Source organism: Capricornis sumatraensis, chromosome 10, assembly GCF_032405125.1.
Source record: "Capricornis sumatraensis isolate serow.1 chromosome 10, serow.2, whole genome shotgun sequence".
NCBI classification, from domain to species: Eukaryota; Metazoa; Chordata; class Mammalia; order Artiodactyla; family Bovidae; genus Capricornis; species Capricornis sumatraensis.
The window spans coordinates 55,309,855-55,331,728 of record NC_091078.1 but is presented as its reverse complement, the minus strand read 5'-3'; the positions used below and the strand labels follow the sequence as shown (position 1 = coordinate 55,331,728).

At 44.0% G+C, this 21,874-nt stretch overlaps 1 protein-coding gene across 14 annotated transcripts in view; it reads right to left on the bottom strand.

Annotated features, from left to right (window-relative positions):
* Positions 1–21,874, bottom strand: part of ARPP21 (cAMP regulated phosphoprotein 21) — a 113,947-nt gene that overhangs the window by 48,739 nt on the left and 43,334 nt on the right. For 13 of the 14 annotated variants that reach the window (XM_068981554.1, XM_068981555.1, XM_068981556.1 and 10 more), the window contains 5 exons: positions 19,140–19,373; positions 10,673–10,864; positions 9,622–9,743; positions 8,273–8,518; positions 4,509–4,635 (listed from right to left, as the gene is read on the bottom strand). In XM_068981554.1, the coding sequence (XP_068837655.1) occupies positions 4,509–4,635; positions 8,273–8,518; positions 9,622–9,743; positions 10,673–10,864; positions 19,140–19,373 (921 nt within the window). The remainder of the gene's footprint in view (positions 1–4,508; positions 4,636–8,272; positions 8,519–9,621; positions 9,744–10,672; positions 10,865–19,139; positions 19,374–21,874) is intronic. The other variant, XM_068981561.1, reaches the window with a different exon arrangement.

The window sequence follows — 21,874 nt, the reverse complement described above, 5'->3', positions numbered from 1 at the left end:
GGCAACCTTTGTCTTGAGATTCATTTCAGGACTTTAGGAAGTCTTATAGTTGGAGTACTGAATCTCCACCTCTCAGCAACAGGCAGAATGAGCAAATAAAAAATCAGCAAAATTACAGAAGATCTGAACAACAAAATAAATAGGATTTGATTGAAATGTATGGAACATTCCACCTAACAACAACAGAATACCCATTTTTTTCAAGTGTTTAAAGGAGCATTCACGAAGAGAGACCATATCCTGGGCTATAAAACCAAACTCAACAATTTTATAAGAACTGAAATCAATTATAGTTTTTGACAATAATGAAGTAAGTCTAGAATCAATAACAGAAATACAACAGGGAAATCTCCAAACATTTGCACATTAAACAACACACTTCTAAATAAACCATGGGTCAAAGAGGAAATCTCCAAGAAAAGAAAAAATACATATAAATGAATGAAAATATGACATATGAAAATATGTGGGACACAGCCAAAGTGGACTTGACAATGAAACTTAGAACATTAAAATCTTACATTAGAAAAGAGCAAAGGTTTTAAATCAATAATCCAACTTCCTACCTCAAAGAAACTATAAAAAGTAGAGCAAAATAGCGCTAAAATAAGTAAAACGAAGAAAGTAAGAGCAGAAATCAATAAAATTGAAAATAAAAAATAGAGAAAATTAATGAAACAAAGAGGCAGTTCTTTGATAAGATCAATAAAATCGATAAATTTAGCAAGATTGTCTGATTCTTTGAGACCCCGTGGAATGATAGCCTGCCTGCCAGGCTCCTCTGTTCATGGAATTTTCCAGGCAAGAATACTGGAGTGGGTTGCCATTTCCTCCTCCAGGGGATCTTCCAAACTCAGGAATTTAACCCAAGATTCCTGCATTGCACGTAGACTCTTTCTCAGTTGAGCCACCAGGGAAGCTCTTATGAAAATTAAGAGAATTTAAAAATTATCATTATCAAGGTAGAACAAGATATCACAACATATTCTGCAGCTATTAAAAAAATAATAAAGGAGGGACTTCCCTAGTGGTTCAGTGGTTAAGAATCTGCCTTGCAATGTGGAGGATGCAGGTTCAATCCCTGGTTGGAAGCTAAGATTCCACATGCCACAGAGCAACTAAGCCTGTGGGCCTCAACTACTGAGCCTGCACAGACATCTCAAGATGCCTGCATGCCACAACAAAGAACTCCTGAGTTGCATCAAAGACCCAGTGTAGCCAAAAAAAAAAAAAAAAAAAAAGAAAGAAAAGAAAAATAAAGGAATAATAAAGAACTATGGACAACTTTATAGCCATAAATTCTACAGTTTAGAAGAAATGGGCCAATTCTTCAGCAACCACAAACTACCAAAGCTCAGCAAAGATAAAATGGATAATTGGAATAGTCTTATAACCATAATGAATTTATAATGAAAAAGTTCCACACATTATTTTCAAATAGAAAGAAAACAAAATATTTCTGATTCTACAAATTCCCAGGCTCTGACAGTTTCACTGGAGAATTCTAACAAATATTTAAAGAAGATTTAGTACCAGCTTGACACATTTGGACCAGAAAACAGAAGAGCAAGAAATACTTCCTAATTTATTTTATGAAACCAGCAGTACTCTAATACCAAAATTAGGATGTATTCATTCCCAAATGCCTAGTTAGGAAGGTATATGGGGCTTTACAAGCTCATTTTTGTTGCTTTTAGGACATGCCCAAGATCTTGGAGAACCAAGAACGAAGGTATATGTACATATATTTTGCTTTTTAAGTCAACTGAAAAGGGAATTTGGAATTGGAGATGTGATCTGAAAGGAACTCTTATTTTTTTCCTTCCCAATGTGTAATTCCTATGCAGATGTCTCAGCTGCTCTCTGCCATTTGTTCCTGACCAGCTCTGCAAAATAACATGGAAGCCCATGTGAGTTGGGAGGCAAGAGTCCAGGTTTTCAAGCTGTTCTGCTGTTAAGCCCACTTGTGTACTTAGAGAATTAGTTATATGTTATCTGCCTTGGTAACATGCTGGCTTAGTGACCAGCATGTTAATTTCTATAGGCTCATCCACACCAGGAAGTAAAGGCAAAACCAGCAAGTGTATTTATGCTGTTATGACAAACCGGTTAACACACAGCCTTAGGAGGCTTTCTCTGTCAGAGTCCACCGATGCAGCAACTCCCCCAAATAACTCACCATTGTCCCTTTGGGAAGTCGCTGTTGGTGCCACTAAGCTCGGCAAAAAGCTTCCCAGCTGTAGGGTCCCAGGGCCCCTTCTACCATCACGGAGCCATCGCCGAGCTGTGTTCCTTGGGTTTAATTAGCAGAGGTGATTCTCAGGGAGATCACCAGCTGCCCTGCCAAACACTCAGAAAATTCAGGAGAGGTGGAAAATGCTGGGGAATGTTAGGCCTGACGTCCGGTGTGCTCACTGAACTAGGAGCTCAGGGCCCGCACGTGTACACTATGTTATCAATTTCAAGGATGATGCTGTGCACATATCATTTTGGCGTTTCTCATCTCTCCACCCCAATAGACACATTAGCTGCCGCTCACTTCCTTGACACCTGAAGCACCAGCTGCTATTTTGAGCAAGATACTGACTTAGAATGCCTTCTTTTAATTACGTGTCATTATCTCGCCTTGGGGTGGCAGTTCCCTGGTGATGTGGAGCCATGGGACAAGTCAGAGCCACTGGGTTTTCATAAATGCTACCAGTTAGGTCTCCCTGAGATGGGGAGAGTGGTTTCTACATCCCCAAATTCTCCCACATTGTTTGAAAAAGAAGAAACAAAGGCCACATGGATTCTCCTTTGTGTTGACATGCATCAGTGAAGGCAGTGGGGAGTCCGACGGTTGTTCTAAAAATCTTATTCTGTTACCTAGTTAATACATTAATCCAACTTATTCAGCCCCTCACACAGACCCAGAGCTCACAGTGCAATTGGCTCCTGCCCTCCGGATCTGCATTCTTGTATGTAAACTATACCCTAACACAGGACTAACATATCCTTCAGAAAACTCTCAAACAGTGGCACTCAACTAAAAATTTTAAAATTCTTATAATTAGATATTGACATCTTTCTTCTTTTAAAGGCATCAGTAACCAAAAGGGAAACTTTGCTATAGTCTCTGGACCAAGAGCTAGAAGATTATAAATTAACTCTTTGATAAACATGAGCAGACAAAAAAAAAAAGATGGTTCAGAATGCAAACAACACATCACTAGAGACTGTATCTAAATTCACAGCACAGTTACCACGAGCTTGAAAGAGATAACATTTTCCAACAAGGAGAGAAAATATGGCCAAACACCACCTATCTTAAAATAACTAATAATTAGAAATCCTTTAGTGCTCTCATTACTGCAAAAGTGTCAATTCAGAGGTCAAAATCTATTCTTTCTGAAACTGACACAGTGTTGAAAACAAGGCAAAGTCTGGTTGCCTGCTATACATGTCCCTATCTTCTCCCACAGAAGTAAAGCAGGTCGTGAGATGAATTAAAGAACAGAGAGCCACTCCCAACACAGTTAATAAATGATCCCTCCCAACTGACAAAACGCCAGCCCCACCAGCATGAGTATTCTCCTGGTGGGGATTTGCACTTATTCTTGGGAAAGATGCTGCTTTTGGTCACAACGTACAAAGGCTGTGTATTTCCTGTATATTTCCCACCCCCACTTCTCACACGTTCCAGAGGCGCATACACAGATCCAGTGCGGAAGCCGGAGGACAGGTGAGATCACGTGCTCTAACACGCCGCCCTACTCACGGAAGTCGGGGGCCCCCAGCCAGGGGGTCTTCAGCAGGACCATCAGCAGCTCCCCCCACTCTGTGGGCAGCAGGAGGGACACACGTGCGACCCAACCGCAGGGCCCTCACGCCTGCCGGCTTCCTGCTGCTGTTGGGGTGGCGGCGTCCCGTCAGGAGTGTGACACAGTAGGGAAAGAGACCGGTTCACTGTGAGACCTGCTACTCACTCTCGGACAGTGCCTCGGCCCCCCTTCCCACTGCACAGTGGCTGCCGCAGGCGGTGGATGGCCCTCCAGACCGTGAGCCCGGGTCCGAGTCCCGTGGGGACACAGGCTGAGGTGTCAGTGACCTTCTTCTCAAGACACTGCATTTTTTATAGTGCTACAGAAACAACCTAACATGGCTCCCTAGCCTTAGGAACAGGGGAAGAGTCTCTTTAGGTTTAAAATGGGTGGGGGATAGTATGAACTAGGAAGATGGGGAGGTGGTTGGCTCTCAGTTGTCAGAGAAACTAAGAGGGTCCCCCAAGTCAGTTATGCACACCGTGTTTCGCATGCATGCTGGGGAGGCTGGGTAACGTGAGTTTCACCTCGTGGGACCTGTCACTTTTCCACACAGAGTTAATCAAACGCTCCGTTATCTTCCCCAGGGAAGGGAAATGAGCTGATTCGAACTATGAAGCTTGGATGCTCATCCAAAGAGGACAGCTGAGAGATGTATGTGCAAAATAACTGAGCTGGAGGAGGAAATGGGCAACAGATTCCAAGTACCTGCTGGCTGCGCCGTCGGCGGTATTTGCTGGCTCCTCTGAGCACTGAACTGAACCGAGGCCATGGGCCGGTACTGCTGCGTGGTTGAGGTAGGGTACTGACCAGACGGATAATAGTACACAGGCATCTGGGGAAGGAAGAGGACAATGGCAGGACATGAGGGCTGCAAATGGAGTAATGTTTTTAAACATAAAATACATTGTCATCTTATGACATAACGTGAATACAGTAAACTGCAAAGATGGCCACCCTGCCTACATGCATATGCACTGAGTGAGTGAAGGTTGCTCAGCTGTGTCCGACTCTGTGAGCCTATGGACTGTAGCCCACCAGACTCCTCTGTCCATGGAATTCTCCAGGCCATAATACTGGACTGGGTAGCTGTTCCCTTCTCCAGGGGATCTTCCCAACACAGAGATCAAACTCAGATCTCCTGCATGGCAGGAGGCCTCTTTACCATCTAAACCACCAGAAAAGCCCAAGAATGCTGGAGTGGGTAGCCAGTCCCTTCTTCAGGGATCTTCCCAACTCAGGAGTCTAACCAGGGTGTCCTGCATTGCAGGTGGATTCTTTCCTGGCTGAGCACCAGGGAAGCCCATGAATGTGTCACCAATGTCATGATACAGGAATGATGCTTTCTGAGACTTGTATGCCTGATCCTTAAGAAGACTTGCAGCTTTCACTCTTTCAAAAGAGAACCTAGCCACTAGGAGAAGATCCAGACTGCCCAGCTGGAGAAAGAGGCCATGTGGAGGCCAGAGGCTGCCCAGCCAAGATCCCAATGCTCTGACTCAAGAGTGAGGCCAAATGGGACCTTCCAGTCCCAGTAAAGCTGCCTGGGACAGCACCACGTGGTGAAGGGGCGGGCCATCCCCACGGAGTTCTGCCACAAATTGCTGACCTGGCTGTGAGCTAGACAATGGCTGTTGTCTTAAAGCACTGAATTTCGTATTTTTTTAAATGCAAGGAGAGTGAATGAAACAGTCATCAACAATGACAACACATTTTTAGGGTAGTTTTAAACGTGATTGGGCTTCCCAGGTGGCTCAGCTGGTAAAGAATCTGCCTGCAATGCAAGAGACCTGGGTTCAATCCCTAGGTTGGGAAGATCCCTTGGAGAAGGGAATGGCAACCCATTCTAGTATTTTTGCCTGGAGAATTCCATGGATGGGGGAACCTGGTGGGCTACAGTCCATGGGGTTGCAAAGAGTTGGACACGACTGAGTGACTTTCACTGCATTTAAATGTGATCATTTAACTTGAATTGTTTTTCTAATGGAAACACAAGTAAGTCATGAAATCTGATCTCCAGCCTAAAAGGATCAGAGGAGTCATGAAATAAGTCATGAAATAAGTCATGAAATAAGTCATGAAATAAGGGGAGGTCCAGCAGAGCACTTATCAGAGTGGCACATGGCCAGTATCCCCCTCCAAAAAAAAAAAAAAAGAATATTCAGTCTAAAAAGGGACATAGGTTAAAAAAGAATGTTCAGGAAGGGGACATAGGTCAAACTTATTGTTTATGTCACCTTCTGCCACTTTCTCCTGACTGGGAATGACTGAAAATATTCTAATTACTTCTAGTAAGATTCAAATCAAATGTCTACTGACCTGGAAAGATTTCTTGCCTATCTCAGGTCATCTATAGGAAGGCTCTTTTCTTATTAATCAATTACCTTTTATTTCTAGGTCTGTGACTTTTCCTCTATCAACTTCTTTAAAATGTAAGCAGAGGCATGCCAGTTCACAGCCTACAAGGTTTATCTGTTTAGAATAAAGTTAGGAGCCATCTGTTTGAGCATGGAGATTTTTATGGCTTGCCCTCTTTGCCTTGTCCATGCATATTTGCTTCATTCTTCTGGTGGGTTGAGTGTTCACGGAGAGTCAGACAAAACTGACCTTTATAGTTATTAAACAGGTTCATTTTTCTGCATAAATTAAGCATATTTTCATATATGCCCACAGACCATATCTCATGTTCTTTTCATTATTATACATCATAGAGTCACTGAGTTTTAAAATGTTTAATAAATTGAAAATCACTGTGGGATATACCCTATACCTTTACCTGTGGTTCTGTTACAAAGAAGTTCAGAGATGTTCAGACTGATCATGAACATGTGTTTTCTGGTTTTTTTCCCCCTTACCTCTCTCTTTCTATTTTTAAATCTATTAAAGAGAGAATGAGAGCATTTCTGTTGCAGACACACCAGCAGTCTGGGTTGTCTTTGCTCTAATATTTGCTCTAGTATCTTTGCTCACTAAAACCGGAATTCCTTCAGTCAAGCAAGGACATTTTTTTTTTTTAGATGCTTCAACTGAATATTCTGCCAAGTCTTCTCTTTCCCAATAATTAAATATTATTAAAATCATTAATATATTGGTGAGGTCTGTTCTCCTGTAACTTATTTTCCACATCTCCTTAAACCCTACCCTGATAGCTCAGTTGGTAAAGAATCTGCCTGCAACGCAGGAGACTCCGGTTTGATTCCTGGGTCAGGAAGATCTGCTGGAGAAGGGATAGGCTACCCACTCCAGTATTCTTGGGTGGCTCCAGTACTCTGGAGAATACTGGAGAATACCTGTTGCCTCAGCTGGTAAAGAATCTACCTGCAAGGTGAGAGACCCGGGTTCAGTCCCTGGGTTGGGAAGATCCTCTGGAGAAGGGGAAGGCTACCCACTCCATTATTCTGGCCTGGAGAATTCCATGGACTATAAAGTCCATGGGGTCACAGAGTCAGACACGACTGAGCCACCTTGACTTTAAAGCCTACCAGTGACACTGCTACATTACAGAGAAGGCAGCTAAAGGCAGACAATAATTATCACTCAAGAGAAAATGAATGACTAGGTGAAAATCACTTCATGGCAGAGGATTCTGCATGGCTGGGAAAAGAAAATAATTTATTCAAGATGCTAAGGCAATGCCACAGACGATACAAAGGTGACACTCTACTCGAAACAGCTCATCCAATGAGATATTTCATAATTAGGATGGAATTTGCTTGGGCTAGGCATGCCTTGAAAATGGACCAGAAAACGCCTCAGTGCATTTTACATCTTGACAGTAATCACTTGCAATATTCAGCAAGGGATGCCCAGGAGAGCCCCAGAGATGTTTGGTGGTGAAGGGTAACACATAATCAGTCTTTGAGAAGACAGTAAAAATCAGTGATCTGTGGTGTCTTACATGCTCAAGTCAATTAAATATGATTAATGGCTACCTGTGGGCGGGCATGGGAGGCCAGAGCCCCCAGGGGAGAGGAGAGTACAGTGGAGGGGGCTTAGCTTCCTCCTTTATATTCCGAGAGGAGCCCCCGATCCAGAAAGATGCTTATGAATGGGCAAGAAAGGAAACATGTCTCCAGAGCAGCAGCAGGAAGGATGCAAGGCCCCCAGGAGCTGACTTCCCTGCTTCCTTCCCCAGGGCTTTCCTGCCCTAGCCATCACCATAGTGAGCCACATCCTGCAGGTGATGCTCTGCCACGGCCTCTGCACCAGCAGCCTAGACAGTGGGCCATTCCCTCTGGTCCTGGGGCCACAGGTCCACTTCATCCAACTTCCTTTCTGAGCCCCATAAGACTCTGCACAGCTGGTGGACAGGACAGACCAGGACCAGACCAGGACCAGACCAGGCTGGGAGTATCAGTATGCCCCAGAAGGGTGAAGCGGGAAGAGTCGGTGATATTCTACATGGAAACCGAGCTCAAGGTGTTCTGGGTCAACCAGCTCTGGGTCCCAAGTGTGAGAAGAAGCACACTCACCTGTGTGGGTGGAGGCTGATGCACGAATCCTTGTGGTGAGGCAGGGGCTTGGAGGACTTGCTGGGAGCCAGAGAAGCTCCCTGTGGGAAGCTGCTGACCCGTGGAAGCAATGACATAGCTTGGCTGCTGGGTGGGCTGAGGCAGGAGGGACGGCGGGTAGACGGGACCAGTGGGGGGCTCGGGAGTCTCCCCTGAGGACTGCCGGCTCAGGGTCATCTGGCTGAACTGCGTGGCCACGTCCTCTCTCTGCAAGCCATCAAGAGAAACCCGGACATCAGCAAGGCTGGCTGAGGAATGGGAGGGGCACACAGAAGCAGATGCAGGACAAGGCTTGTCCTTACCAGAGATGGAGGGGGCATGATTTGGAAAAAAATAAATGAAAGGAATTCTCTGTCCAAAACAAGAGAACATAACAAGGGAAAATAGATTTCAAACATCTTGAGGATCAGAGATGGTCAATAGGTTGACCTGTATCTCTTTCTTTCAATGGAAACAAATGATTATTATTTCATTGTGGGCTCAAGATCCTCAGAATAACGCTGGGATGAAAAGGACTTGGTGGGCTATCCTAGAGGGTCATCTGGTCTACCAGCAATAGCCCACAGGCTCTGCCTACTGGAGAGAGATAAGAGGGACTTGTATTGCCCTTGGCTGCTGCAAAAATGGAACCAGGACTGGAGTCATCAGCAGGCTGAGTGGGATTCCACTTGTAAAGGAGTATTTATTCACTGCCTGGGCTAAAGTTATGGGAGAATGCTTACTCTCATTGTCCAAAAGGACTTAGTACATTGAGGGGAAATGAGAGGGCTCTGGAGGACTGGGATACTAGGGGAACACCTGTATCCGGAGCAGCGGGTGATGTCAGTTACCATCTAGATACTGATTTTAAGGTATTTCCCAACCCTCACACCAAGTTCATGTGTCTCTCTCCTCCTGACTTCTAACTCAGAGAACATCCAATTCCTGCTTAGCTTGTACATGCCTTTTTATATTTTTTTGGCTGTGCATCATGGCGTATGGGATCTTAGTTCCTTGACCAGGGATGGAAACCCTGACCCCTGCAGGGGAGGCACAGAGGTCTTAACCGCTGGACTACCAGGAAAATTCCCAAGCTGGTAAACTCTTAAAGGGGTATCAGACTGCAGGAGCATTAAACACAGGACAGATGACAGAAAGGAAAGCATTCTTTCTGGAGAGAAGTGGCAATGTTCTGGAATGAGACATTCACGCACCACGTCCCCACTGACAGTCAGCTCAGGGCCCGCCCCCCAGCATCAGTCCACCTGGCAATAGTAAAACCAGAGAACACACTCTCCCAGGAGAAATGTCATCCCCACAAGATACAGTACCAGGGGGAACTGCGGCGTTGGTGACACAGGCAGGAGATGCTGGGGAGGAAAAGACACAGCTGGGTATTGCACGGACTGGGAGGAAGCCTGCAGCCCCTGGACAGATTGGAGGAAAGAGAAAGCTGATCAGGTTAACAGGCAAGTTCTGGGGGCTGCAATCACACTGCCTCTGAAGCACACCACCGTTCTGCACAGGCAGTCTTGATTCAGTGCACTCTGGAGAGGAGGGCCAGCCACTGATGGGAGGCCAGAGCCAGGCAGACTGGCACCAGCCAGCCTTGGGGGAGGCTTGCTGCCCAGATAAGAAATCATGTGTGTGAAACTTCTGAAAAAACTGTAAAGCACTACAGAATTTAAAGAATTTCATTTAGTTTTTTTTTTTTTTTTTAAGAAGAATTGTGAGACTTTTCATGTTGTTGGTGGTGGTCAGATTCCCTGGCTCTAAAAATATAGTCTGAAGGCTAAGAGTTGCCAGGGTGAAAAATTTTTGTAAGAAGCAAGAAAAAAAAAGAAAAAAAAGAAAACTGAGGTTCACCTTGGCAACTTCCCTGGACACCTCAGGTTTCTGTGGCCATTTCCACGTGTTGCCCTAAAACAGGAGGGCAGCCCTACATCTGTCCAAGGCACAGATGAATAGCCAGGCCACCTTGGAATGAGCTGATTTCTGTTCTTCCCGTTGGTAAGGCATATCATATTGAGTCTTTGCAGACACGCACACTGCTCTGCATTGGGAATGATGACAACGGGATTGAGTTCCATCCCCAAGTCAGGCTCCTTGACCATACAAGCAGCATTTGTCATTCCTGTTCCCAAGCACCACGCCTCAGCATGCAAGTCACTGGATGGGGTGGGTGCTCAGCTCTACCTACACTTAAGGATCCAGCTGAAGTCCCATTAGCCTATCAGCCAGGGTTCTCGGTGGCCAGCTTTTATGATGGAGTTGAGTGGACAGGGGTGGTACCCATGGGAAATAGCCCCCTTCCTGACACTTCGCATCTCCGAGGTTGGAGTGACCTCCGTCTCTGCGCACCTCCCCTCCCGGTCTTCCCACCAGCTCTTACCTGAGTGACCAGGGGACTGGCCATTTGTGGCTGGGCTGGCTGGACCTGCTGTTGGGGCTGCGGGGAGGGCTGCTGTTGGGGCTGTGGCTGGGCCTGCCCCACCATCGCACTACGCAGGGGCTGCTGGCTGGCTGGGGGGTTGTAGATGGCGGGGGTTCCATCGGGATTCACGAAGGGCTGGCCTGCAATGGGACCATACCTTGGTCAAGGGAAACTTCTCAAGCCCTCTTTGGACACAAAGAACCCCGCTGAGAGATGCTCAAAATGGAACCTGAAGACAAGGGCCAGTGGAACCCTGGGACACCAGAACCTTCACCAGGGCAAAGACTTGACTGTTTAAGACTCATCTGGTTGAGCAAAATAACAGTATAATAAGCCCAGAGCAATTTGAGATACTGCAAATAAAGCCACCGCCTTCAGGGCGATTCGCCAAAGCTAAAAATACCTGTGCGTAGTGGCACCCGGAGAAGGAGGTCCTGTACCTCGCAGCCACCAGCCAGATAACTTACACTGAGATAAGGGCTGTTTTGCACTGACAGCTCTGCGGTATTCAGTGACTCATTATTTACCAGTACGTTTGCTTTGCTTCCACTGGGCTGGTCACCAACTCAGAATCATTATCTGTTACACAAATATATGTACAACTGGAATATACCGCATGCATTCATTCACTTCTCTAAGTAGACAGCAGCTGAGGAGGGGACTGAGATTTTGAAGGTGGTGCATAATAAACTCAGTACAGAACCATCTGATCACGGGGAAGCAAATACACATTGTCTTGTCCTGTGAAATACTGGTGTGGTTCACTATTATTGTTCCTGCCACTTGAAGAGTATTTTATAGTTTACAAAATAGTATCACTGGGACCTCATTGGCCCTCCAAGGAAGAAAGGTGTCATTGTGTTTTGTTTCTGAAGAGGAAAGATAGGAAGGTTACAGAAATAAGGGGCTGAAAAGAGAAGGGTAAGGAGAAGCAAATGAAAGAGAGGGGATAAGAGGGAAAGGGAGGTAAGAGAGAGAAGAAATGGGTTTCCAATATGACAGGTGCAGCAACAAGCACCTTACACCCAGGGTCTTCTCTTCCAGGAACTCCACAGATATGCAATCTCATTCCACTTTATTATTTTTTATTCATTTGGCTGTGCCACGTGGCTTGTGGGATCTCAGTTCCCTGACCAGGGATTGAACCTGTGCCCCTGCAGTGGGCGTGTGGAGTTCTAACAACTTAACCCCCAGTGAAGTCCCTCATTGCACTTTCAGAGACAAGATAATCAGGGTTTGGAGGGCCCAAGCAACTTGTTCAGAAATAAATGAAGTAGTAAGTGAGACACTTAGGAAATGATTATGGGCCATTCACCTCCCATCACACCAAACAACTTTGGTGAATTACCCAAGTTTGCATGATGAATACATGGGAAAATGAATGAGGTTCCATGAAAAAATAAATCCAACCATAACTGAAAACTGTTCATTAATACATGAGAAGTTAGGAGAAGTAACGGTCATGTTCCAAGGTGGAATCACCCTCAGAATTGGTAGATAAAGAAGACCCAGAATATGGGTGAACAGATGGGCAAAGTGCCTACAGGTAAAGAGCAACGGACTTAATTTCAACTCATTTAGGAACTGACATGGGACTTCCCTGGCCGCCCAATGGTTAGGACTCTGTGCTTCCACTGCAGAGCACAGAGGTTCAGGTTTGACCCCAGGTCGGGCAACTAAGATTCCAAATGCCGCATGATGTAGCCAAAAAAAAACACCTTCCTTTAAATACTGATGAACCTACTTGCAGGGCCGGGAACAGAGATGCAGATGTAGAGAGCAGACGTACGGACACAGCAGGGAAAGGACAGGGTGGGATGAACTGACAGTGGACCACTGAAACACGTGCGCTACCACGTGTAGAACAGATGGCTAGTGGGAAGCTGCCGTATGACACGGAGCTCAAGCCCGTGCTCTGTGATGACCTAGAGGGCAGCGCGGGGGTGGTGGGAGGGAGGCTGAACAAAGAGGGAAGTATATGTATGTTTATGGCTGATTCACGTTGTTATACGGCAGAAACCTACACAACGTTGTAAAGCAACGATCCTCCAATTAAAAATAAACTTTAAAAAGTGAACAAATGAACACGGATGGCTCTGGAAAAAAAACATCTTCCTTTAAAAAGAAAATTAGGAACTGACACAAAAGCTTTAGCATTTCCCAAATTTTCAGCACTCCCCCCAACGTGTGTGTGTGTGTGTGTGTATCCAACAAGTAACTTTATATGCTGCATATTTATGAACATACCTGCCAGAATCACAGAAGTTCTAACAACAGTTTCATAACCAATCGCAACATGCTGTGATAGAAAAGCAAATGTGCTAGAATTTTAGTCACAGAACAATGACTAAATTTAGAGGGTTTTTAAAAAATGTTCTCCATAAGCACTTGTTTCTCTATCATTGTTATTTAATTTTAGCTATGTTTTATTGTCTTATTCTTCTTTTTTCCAAAATAACTCTTTTGAATTTAAATTAAAAAAAAAATCTGCAACCCATTTTTTCCTGCAAAACCCAACAATTCAAGAAAGAATTCAAAACAGCTCAATTTACAAAAATCTACTGGCCCATTTGGGGTTCTAATCCTTTGTTCTCTCCTCCTATTTTGTATCTTAATAGGTAAGAGGAAAATTTTAGGTTTTTAACATTAAAATAAAATTGCAACTACATATGAAATCATTTTCAAGTCAGCCTTACTCTATGCTCACACACACACATAAACACAAACATGCAAAGATGGAAAACAAAAAGAAAATGATCTTTACTATTTCTATGCTTTTTTCTTAAATTGGATTTAAAAAAAAAAACTGCTAGTTGTGGATTTTTGGTCATACCACGTGGCATGTGGGATGTTAGTTTCCTGACCAGGGATCGAACCCATGCCCCCTTCATTGGAAACGTAGAGTCTTTATTGGGCCACAGAAGTCCCACTATTTCTGAGACTTGTGATTTACCCCAGTGAGAACAAAGGAAGTGTGAAAAATTGACCATACTTAGGGAGAAGGAAATGGCAACCCACTCCAGTGTTCTTGCCTGGAGAATCCCAGGGACGGCGGAGCCTGGTGGGCTGCCGTCTATGGGGTCGCACAGAGTCGGACACGACTGACGTGGATTAGCAGCAGCAGCAGGGTGTAATATAACTGTAAAGTATAATGTCATTGTGCTGGGGACCAGAAGAAAGAAGTATCTCTAAACAACGACATGTGAAAATTTCTAGGGCTTCCCTGGTGGCTGGGATGGTAAAGAATCTACCTGCAATGCAAGACACCAGGTAATTCCTGGGTTGGGACAGTCCCTTGGAGAAGGGAATGGCAACCCACCCCAGGATTCGTACCTAGAGAATCCCATAGACAGAGAAGCCTGGCGTGCTACAGTCCATGGGAACTTGGGTAGAGAGAGGGGCAGGCTCTTCTGGAAAGAGAACATTGTATAAAAGGTTGGTTTTTATGCTCACCAGGGAACAATGGAGAGAACTGAGGAAAATGAAAAGAGTCAAGACAGATGCCAGGGAAGAGACCAAAAACAATTTCCTATGAGGGCCAGGAGGTGACTCTTGGTTTTCAAGTCAGGCTCTGACGGCCTCCCCGTTTTCTACCTATCCACCAATCCAGATGTAATTACGACTAAGTACAGACAACTCCTTTGAATGACAGCAGCTGAAAACCAGAGGAGAAAGGCTCACGAGCTTGAGGACTATTCCACTTAGCAGAGATTTTCATGTCAGAATTGCAGAAGCGTGCCCAGCAGGCCTGGCACGGGTGTTGGCAGGGAAAGAGGGTGTAGTGACAGCAGCAAGCCTGGGCTGTGAGCTGAGCCAGGGCAGAGAGAAGGTTTGATTGCAGAGCATCCACCGCTCTCAAATACATGACTTGAGGTGAAAAATGACTCCGCTCTTCACATCAATGTGTGTAATGTGCAGCCGACATTATGTTACTAATAGATAATGACTGAGCCCCTGCATGGGACCGAGGCTCTGTTATCCAGGGATAATAAAAACGAAAAACTCAGTAGGACCTCTCCTCAGAAAGGCTTACAAATGGGCTGGTAACAAGGAAATGAATCCAGGGGCAGTTCACACTAAAAAGAAAGTAATTATATGCTCTTGGATTCCCATACTAAAGCATGGCTACTATGTACCTGGCAGAAGGGTATTTATTTAAAAAGACACGGAGGGTATGATGGGAAAAATATTTTCCTTCCTAGTTCTTAAAAAGTGAGCCGTCAAACGATAAAGAAGCTGATGGTTATGGATAAGCAAAGATAACTTCAGGTCTTGCAAAGACATGCTTTTAGACAGCACACAAAATATTCATGGCGCATTCAAGCACAAGGCAGGAGCAGTTCAGACAAATTGGTTCTAGACGTCCTGTGAAAAACAAAAAGCAGAGCATTATGGAAGCCCACGAGGAGCATTCGGAACAAACCAGCCCTCAAAGGCAGCTCAAAGGCAAAGTCCTTGCTGATGGTGTATTCTTGCGTCTCACGCTCCTGAACTTTAGCCAGACAAAAGCAGAGCAAAATGGCAAAACAGCACACACAGACACTAACAAGGGCATGAGGGATGCCAGTGCCTGCTGACATCTCTGAATAGCACCACGTTGACAGAAAACTGCCAAAGATGAGCCTTTGGCTAGAAATTTCCCAAAGGACGCTGAGTCTAAGACAGCTGGAGGAAGGTGCATCTCAAGAGTCAAACCCAGGCTTGCCTGGCAAGGATGAAGGCATGGTCCAGAGATAACTCTTGAGCAAAGAGCCTCTGATTCCTTCATCCAGATGCCCACAAAGCAAAGAAACAACAGTCAACGCAGGTCCAGAGTTAGAAATGGACCAAGTGGGAGCTGAGTCTAAAGCCAGACAAAGTAAAAAAAATCCTGGTTGTATCTGGGGAACTGCAAGAATGTATATGGATGGGTTGGTTTCAGTTGCCAAATACTGAGTGTCAAGTAAAAGCCCGGTCCGTTGTGCCGACAAAGGAAGTCTCATTTTTGTTTCAGTTAGCAGACAAATGATGGACAGGCACCTTAGAATTTCAAATCATTGCTTGTCTTATTCCTGCTTAAGACAGATATTTTATCCATCATCATTTTACACATGAGGCACATTTTCAGATATATGACACTGGATGAAAAACTGTTCTACTCTCCACATCAGCATGGATGATGAATAGTAGACACTGTTTCAAAAATATGTAATTGTTGAGGACCTATGTCTGAGCACAGTGCCTCAGGCTACTTCATCATCCACTCCAGGGAAGCAAAAAATATAACCAAGTGTGGCTCCTCCCCACAAGCTCAGGAATGTGCTGGTAACTGAGAAATGGACCCTGAAGCAATTCACACAAGAAGCGAAGGAGTCACAGGCTCTGGGTTGCTAATACCACAGCATTCCTATCACGTATTAGCAGATAGGTAGTTAGGCAAGGGTTAAGAAAGGGTAAGAGGTGTGGATTCTAAGAGGGGGCAGCAATGCCAGAGAAAGATGAATTTCAGCCGAAAGGAGGCAACTCTCCAGTTTTAATAGTAGCATCATGTAAGAGATTAGATAGGGACTTCCCTGACAGTCCAGTGATTAAGATGTCACCTTCCAATGCAGGGATTGTGGGTTCAGTCCCTGACTGGGGAGCTCAGATCCCACATGCCTCACAGAAACAATATTGTAACATTCAATAAAGACTTAAAAAGTGATCTGTATCAAAAAAAAATTAAAAAAGGAGAGATTAATAGCCTGAGACAGATTCACACACAACATACCAGAAATACACATATACACACATAAATATGATATATGACACATATATATCTATATATGTACACATTTCCCCCCCCCGTTTTTGGCTGTATCACGTAGCTTGCAGGATCTTAGTTTCCTGGCCAGGTATGCAATGTGGGGCCATGGCAGTGAAAGCACCAAGTCCCAACCACTAGACCAGGAGGGGATTTTGTGCATATTTTTAATGGATAAATATAAACACATTCTGGCAAAAAAGAAACATCACAACTTACCTTACATCTCACCACTCATCATGGCAAGAATAATTTAGTACTATTTTCCTCCTGGTCTAGGGAGAGTGTCGTGAATGGAGACTCTGCTCAACAGTGTTATTAGACCCTTTTCTTTAGTTAGGACTCATTTGCAAAGGAGATATTTCAATAACAGCTCTAAATTACTCATGCCAATGTATAAAAATTGGGACTTGGCACCAGGAAGCACTTTCTTCCCTTTTCCATAAACAAGATTACGGATGATAATATACACATACACGCGCACATCCATTCTATCATTACAAATCATTGTCCCCTAAAAAAATACTCTGTTGAGCTTTTTGGAAATACTCTGCAATTCTGGTTAAAACATACCACTCACAACTACGCTTAGTGGATACCCTTGTCTACAAACCTTCCCTATCTCAATTAAAAGTGAAAGAATTTAAGCTGACGGCATCGGATCACACTTTGATCTGTGCCCAGAGTAATGGATATGATCTTGGTTTTCTTTTCATTTCCTTTATAGTGCTTACAATGATCCAGATAAAATAAAAGCCATCTAATGTCCTCCTTACAAGTATCTAATCTGAAAGCTTTCAAATGGTTTTCAATAAAATGATTACGCCTTCTTTCCCCTCAAGCTTATGGCATTTTCAAAATGTCTCAGTCACACACCGTGCCTTGAGAATGTGCCATATGCTTTCATGAAAATGTCGCAATTATTCAAGTAAGTATTTTACTATCATGCTCATGCATCTTTGAATTTCCTAATTACTAGACATGTGAAAACATGGAGTCACAGCACTTTTATGAGACTCTTAACCAGCACTGCATTTAAAAATTTAGTTCATCAAAGAAATACCTGGAATAATCTAAACCAAACCACAGATATATACTGAGAAAATTCAAAAGATTTTTCCATCTCTTTCAAAGGTTTCTAGAGAAATGACTTACTGATGTCAAGCCTTCCAACCAAGGGTTTCCCAGCCCTGGCACTACTGACACCTTGGGGCTGGATAATCTTCTGGTGTTAGGGGCTGTCCTGTGCATTTTGAGATGTGCAGTAGAATCTCTGGGAGAAGGCAATGGCACCCCTCTCCAGTACCCTTGCCTGGAAAATCCCATGGATGGAGAAGCCTGGTGGGCTACAGTACACGGGGTTGCTAAGAGTTGAACACGACTGAGAGACTTCCCTTTCACTTTTCACTTTCATGCATTGGAGAAGGAAATGGCAACCCACTCCAGTGTTCTTGCCTGGACAATCCCAGGGATGGGGGAGCTTGGTCGGCTGCTGTCTATGGGGTCACACAGAGTTGGACATGACTGAAGCGACTTAGCAGCAGCAGCAGCAGCAGCAGCAGTAGCATCTCTGGTCTCTCTCCTTAGATGCCAGTAGGAGCCCCTCCTCTCTAGGTCATGGTAATCAAAATATCTGCAGATATTGCCAAATGGCCTTGGATGCATGGGAAAATTGCCTCAGGTTGAGAAGTATCCCTCACAGAGCAGGTGTTCATTAGTCTATCTGCCCAGGACTCTGGGTCCTCTGAAGTTATTGTGCAAGTTAACTGACCACTAGAGAAATTAAATAAGTACAAAGCAATTTAAGATGTACAAACTATTAGGTATAAAACTAAACACAAGGATACACTGCACAACATGGGGAATATAGCCAGTGTTTTACAATAACTATAAATGGAGTATAAACTTTAGACATTGTAAAGCACTGTATTTTGCACCTGTAACTTACATAATGCTATAGAACTATACTTCAATTTTAAATAAATAAAAAACAAAACCCAACAAAAGCTAACAACAATGCCCATTCATTATGAAAGAAACAGTGGTCATGAAATGAGTAACTTCCCAAATCCCACCAAAACCGGCCTAACCCTAAAATTCCTGAAATACATAAGATCCTGTCCTCTGTATTCTCTCGCCACTGCTGTTCCTTATTTCCCAGTGGGATCTGTGTGGGGTTGTAAGATGAGAAGACAGTTTATGTAGTGAAGAATCTGCTGTGTGTCCAGTTGAGATCTCAAGCTCCTGAAATTATCTTGGATGTGAAAACACTTTGAACGACAACAAGCTAACCATGACCTGAGAAATATCCATTTTCAATGACTACCTCACAGTTTATCACTCAACAGTTTCTGGTCTTAGCTCCCAGGAATACATGAGGGAGACCACGCCCAGGGAAGAGAGGCCAGAGAGAAAAGTATATTTCTAGTATCTGTATTTTGATTTCCACATCAATATTGATATCGATACCAAGATATAGATTCCAACTTTCTATAGATCTGCTCTTCCTAAAACAAGACCCTCCACCATCATTTAGGCCCCAGGAATTTTCAGACCACTGGCTAGCAAATTCAAAAGCTCAGACAACAGACCTTTGATCTTGTGTCTCAGTCAAAGAGAGGTGATGAACCAACCTGTGTGTGGATTAAGCAGGATGCTTCCGGGCGGGATGCCTGTGGCAGCTTCGAGTGGAAGGAGGATGTAGCTGGTGCTGCTGGGAGCGACCTGGCCCCCCATCCCATTCTCTGGGTAGGTCACACAGCCAGGAGAAGTGGCTGCCACACCCGAGACCAGCGGAGTGCTCTGGAGAGGCGGATACGTGCGTGACAGCGATCCTGAGGAGCCTGCACTGCTGGAGGACTCGGAACCTACCAGAGAGACATAGATCAATGAGTCATCCCACATGGAGAAGGGGAGAGAAACCACTGCTTACTGGAAACAGTCCATCACTAAAGAATCAGGTGGCTGCTGCAGGATGAGACTAACTAATGCCTCTCCCACATTTTGTTGAAATATTTGTTACATGTTTATCAGATGCATCAGACTCCCAGGAAAAGAGAGATGAAGAATGAGCTCTCAGTTCCTGGCACCTCACACACCACTAGGGTGATGAGCTGGTAAATGGTACCATAAAGTGCAGAACTCAGTGCCTGAAAATTCCTGTCTCCTCGAGAAGAGAATGATGTGGAAAGGTCTCCCTGAGCTTGAGTTACGACACTAAAGTGACTGGGGACTTCCCTCGTCCAGGGTTTAAGAATCCACCTTGCAATGCAGGGGACATGGGTTCCATCCCTGTTGGGGGAATGGAGATCTCACATGATGCACAGCAAATCAGCTCACATACCACTACAAGAGAGCCCACACACTGCAGTGAAAGATCTCTCCTGACTCAAAGAAGATCCCACATGCTGTTAACTAAGATCCGATGAAGCCAAATAAATGTTGTTATTCAGTCACTAAGTCCTGTCTGGTGTCTGACTCTTTGTAACCCCATGGACTACAGCATGCCAGGCTCCTCTGTCCTCCACTGTCTCCCAGACTTTGCTCAAATTCCTGTCCACTGAAGCCAAATAAATACATAAAAGTTAAAATGACTGCAGTTTAAGGAGGAATCTATGGTCATGTAGATGGTTCTAAAGTACTGGTTCTTCAACATCCATAAAGCTGAATTTTGAAAAGGTCGTAGTCAGAAGTGATCTTTCCCTTCAAATGTGAGTAGAACTGGCTCATTCCTTTTAATTAAGTTCCAGGAAGTGCTTAAGATCTGCACCAGATCTTGCATATTCACATTATTAATATGATCAAGAGGTAAATCAAAGAGGTTTTGGCCATCATGATAATGACTGATCATTCTTCAGATGACACAAGAGCAGAAGCATGGCGGGGATTTGCGGACTGACGATTTTTCAAATACGCAGGTAACTGGGTCAGTGTGCAGAAGCCACCGAGATGGAATTCAATGCTAATCATCTCCCTTTCCCTCCAATGTGGACAAGAAAAGCTACATTCCAAGTCCATGAGACACCAGCAACCAGAGCCAGGCAGCTCCAGCGCCCTTGACCGTGGTTGTTTGGGGGCCCTGAATATTAAATCAGAGCCTCAGAGAGAAACTGCACCAAGCCAAATTTCTACATCTGTGGATTCAAACTAATGGGTTGAGTGACAGCACAGCTTGTAAGAATAGAGTATAAGAAACTTTAAAAACTATTAGCCTACACTATTGATTTATATTATTAAATATTCATTGTTCTGTGTCACTAAAGGTTAATACATACATAAAGAATATTTAAGATTTTTTTGAAGATTCTAAAATGTGCCCTTAAACTGGAGAACTTTTAAAATAAGTGAGAGGAATATAATGTGATTGCAGAGAAAAGGGACCACTAGAGAGTATGGTGATATTTTTGTTTTTATTTTTGAATACAAGGTGTGAATTTATTTTCAAATTCGAATCAAACATAGTAGAGTGGCTTAAAATCTTAAACTAAAGTTATCTGAATTGAACACATTCAGAATTGGGCAAAAATAGTCATGACTATGTCACCGCATTGCTTCTCAGAGAGACCATTTCTCGTCCCTCAAAGTAGAGTATTATCAATGTTGGAGTGTAATTAAATTATTTTCTCATTGACTCTTTTAAGGGACACCTAAAAGTATATAAAAATAAAAGTCAAGTTATCCTGAATTAGAAGGATATTTACTGGGTATGTAGTATGAGTGGATATCTTAGTAAAACCTGTAATTTGAAGGACTATGACTGCACACACAGGGAAAGAAATGGAAGCACAGAGAAGGCAGCTAACTCAAGCCAACTCCTACAGCCAGATAATGACAGAGCTGGGGTGTGATCTGGGCAGACTGATCTAGATTTGACCATGACCCAGTACTGATCGACACCACGGTTCTCGGTGGGGCTCTTCCATGCTTTTTTGATTATTCAGAATGATCAAGTTTCAGGTGAATTCAAGATGGTCCATCTAACTAATGGTGATATGGTTCTGAATAGTATATGGGTACAAAGTGGGAGGGATGAATTGGAAGACTCAGACAGACATAAGTGCACTATTGATACTATGTATGAAACAGATAACTAGTTAAGAATCTACAAGGAACTCTAATCAATGCTCTTCGGTGATCTAAATGGGAAGGGAATCCAAAAGAGAGGGGATATATTCTCTTTTCTGTACAGTAGAAATGAACACATGGTAAAGTAATATACTCCAATAAAAGTCAGTTTAAAAAACATATGGGCAGAGAAATAAAGGATCTAAAGGGAAACGTGGGAACGGTAAGAGTAGTTGTGGGAACACATGGCTAACATGCCTGATCCTGAAGTCACTGCTCACTGCAAGCTGTAGTGTGTGTGTGT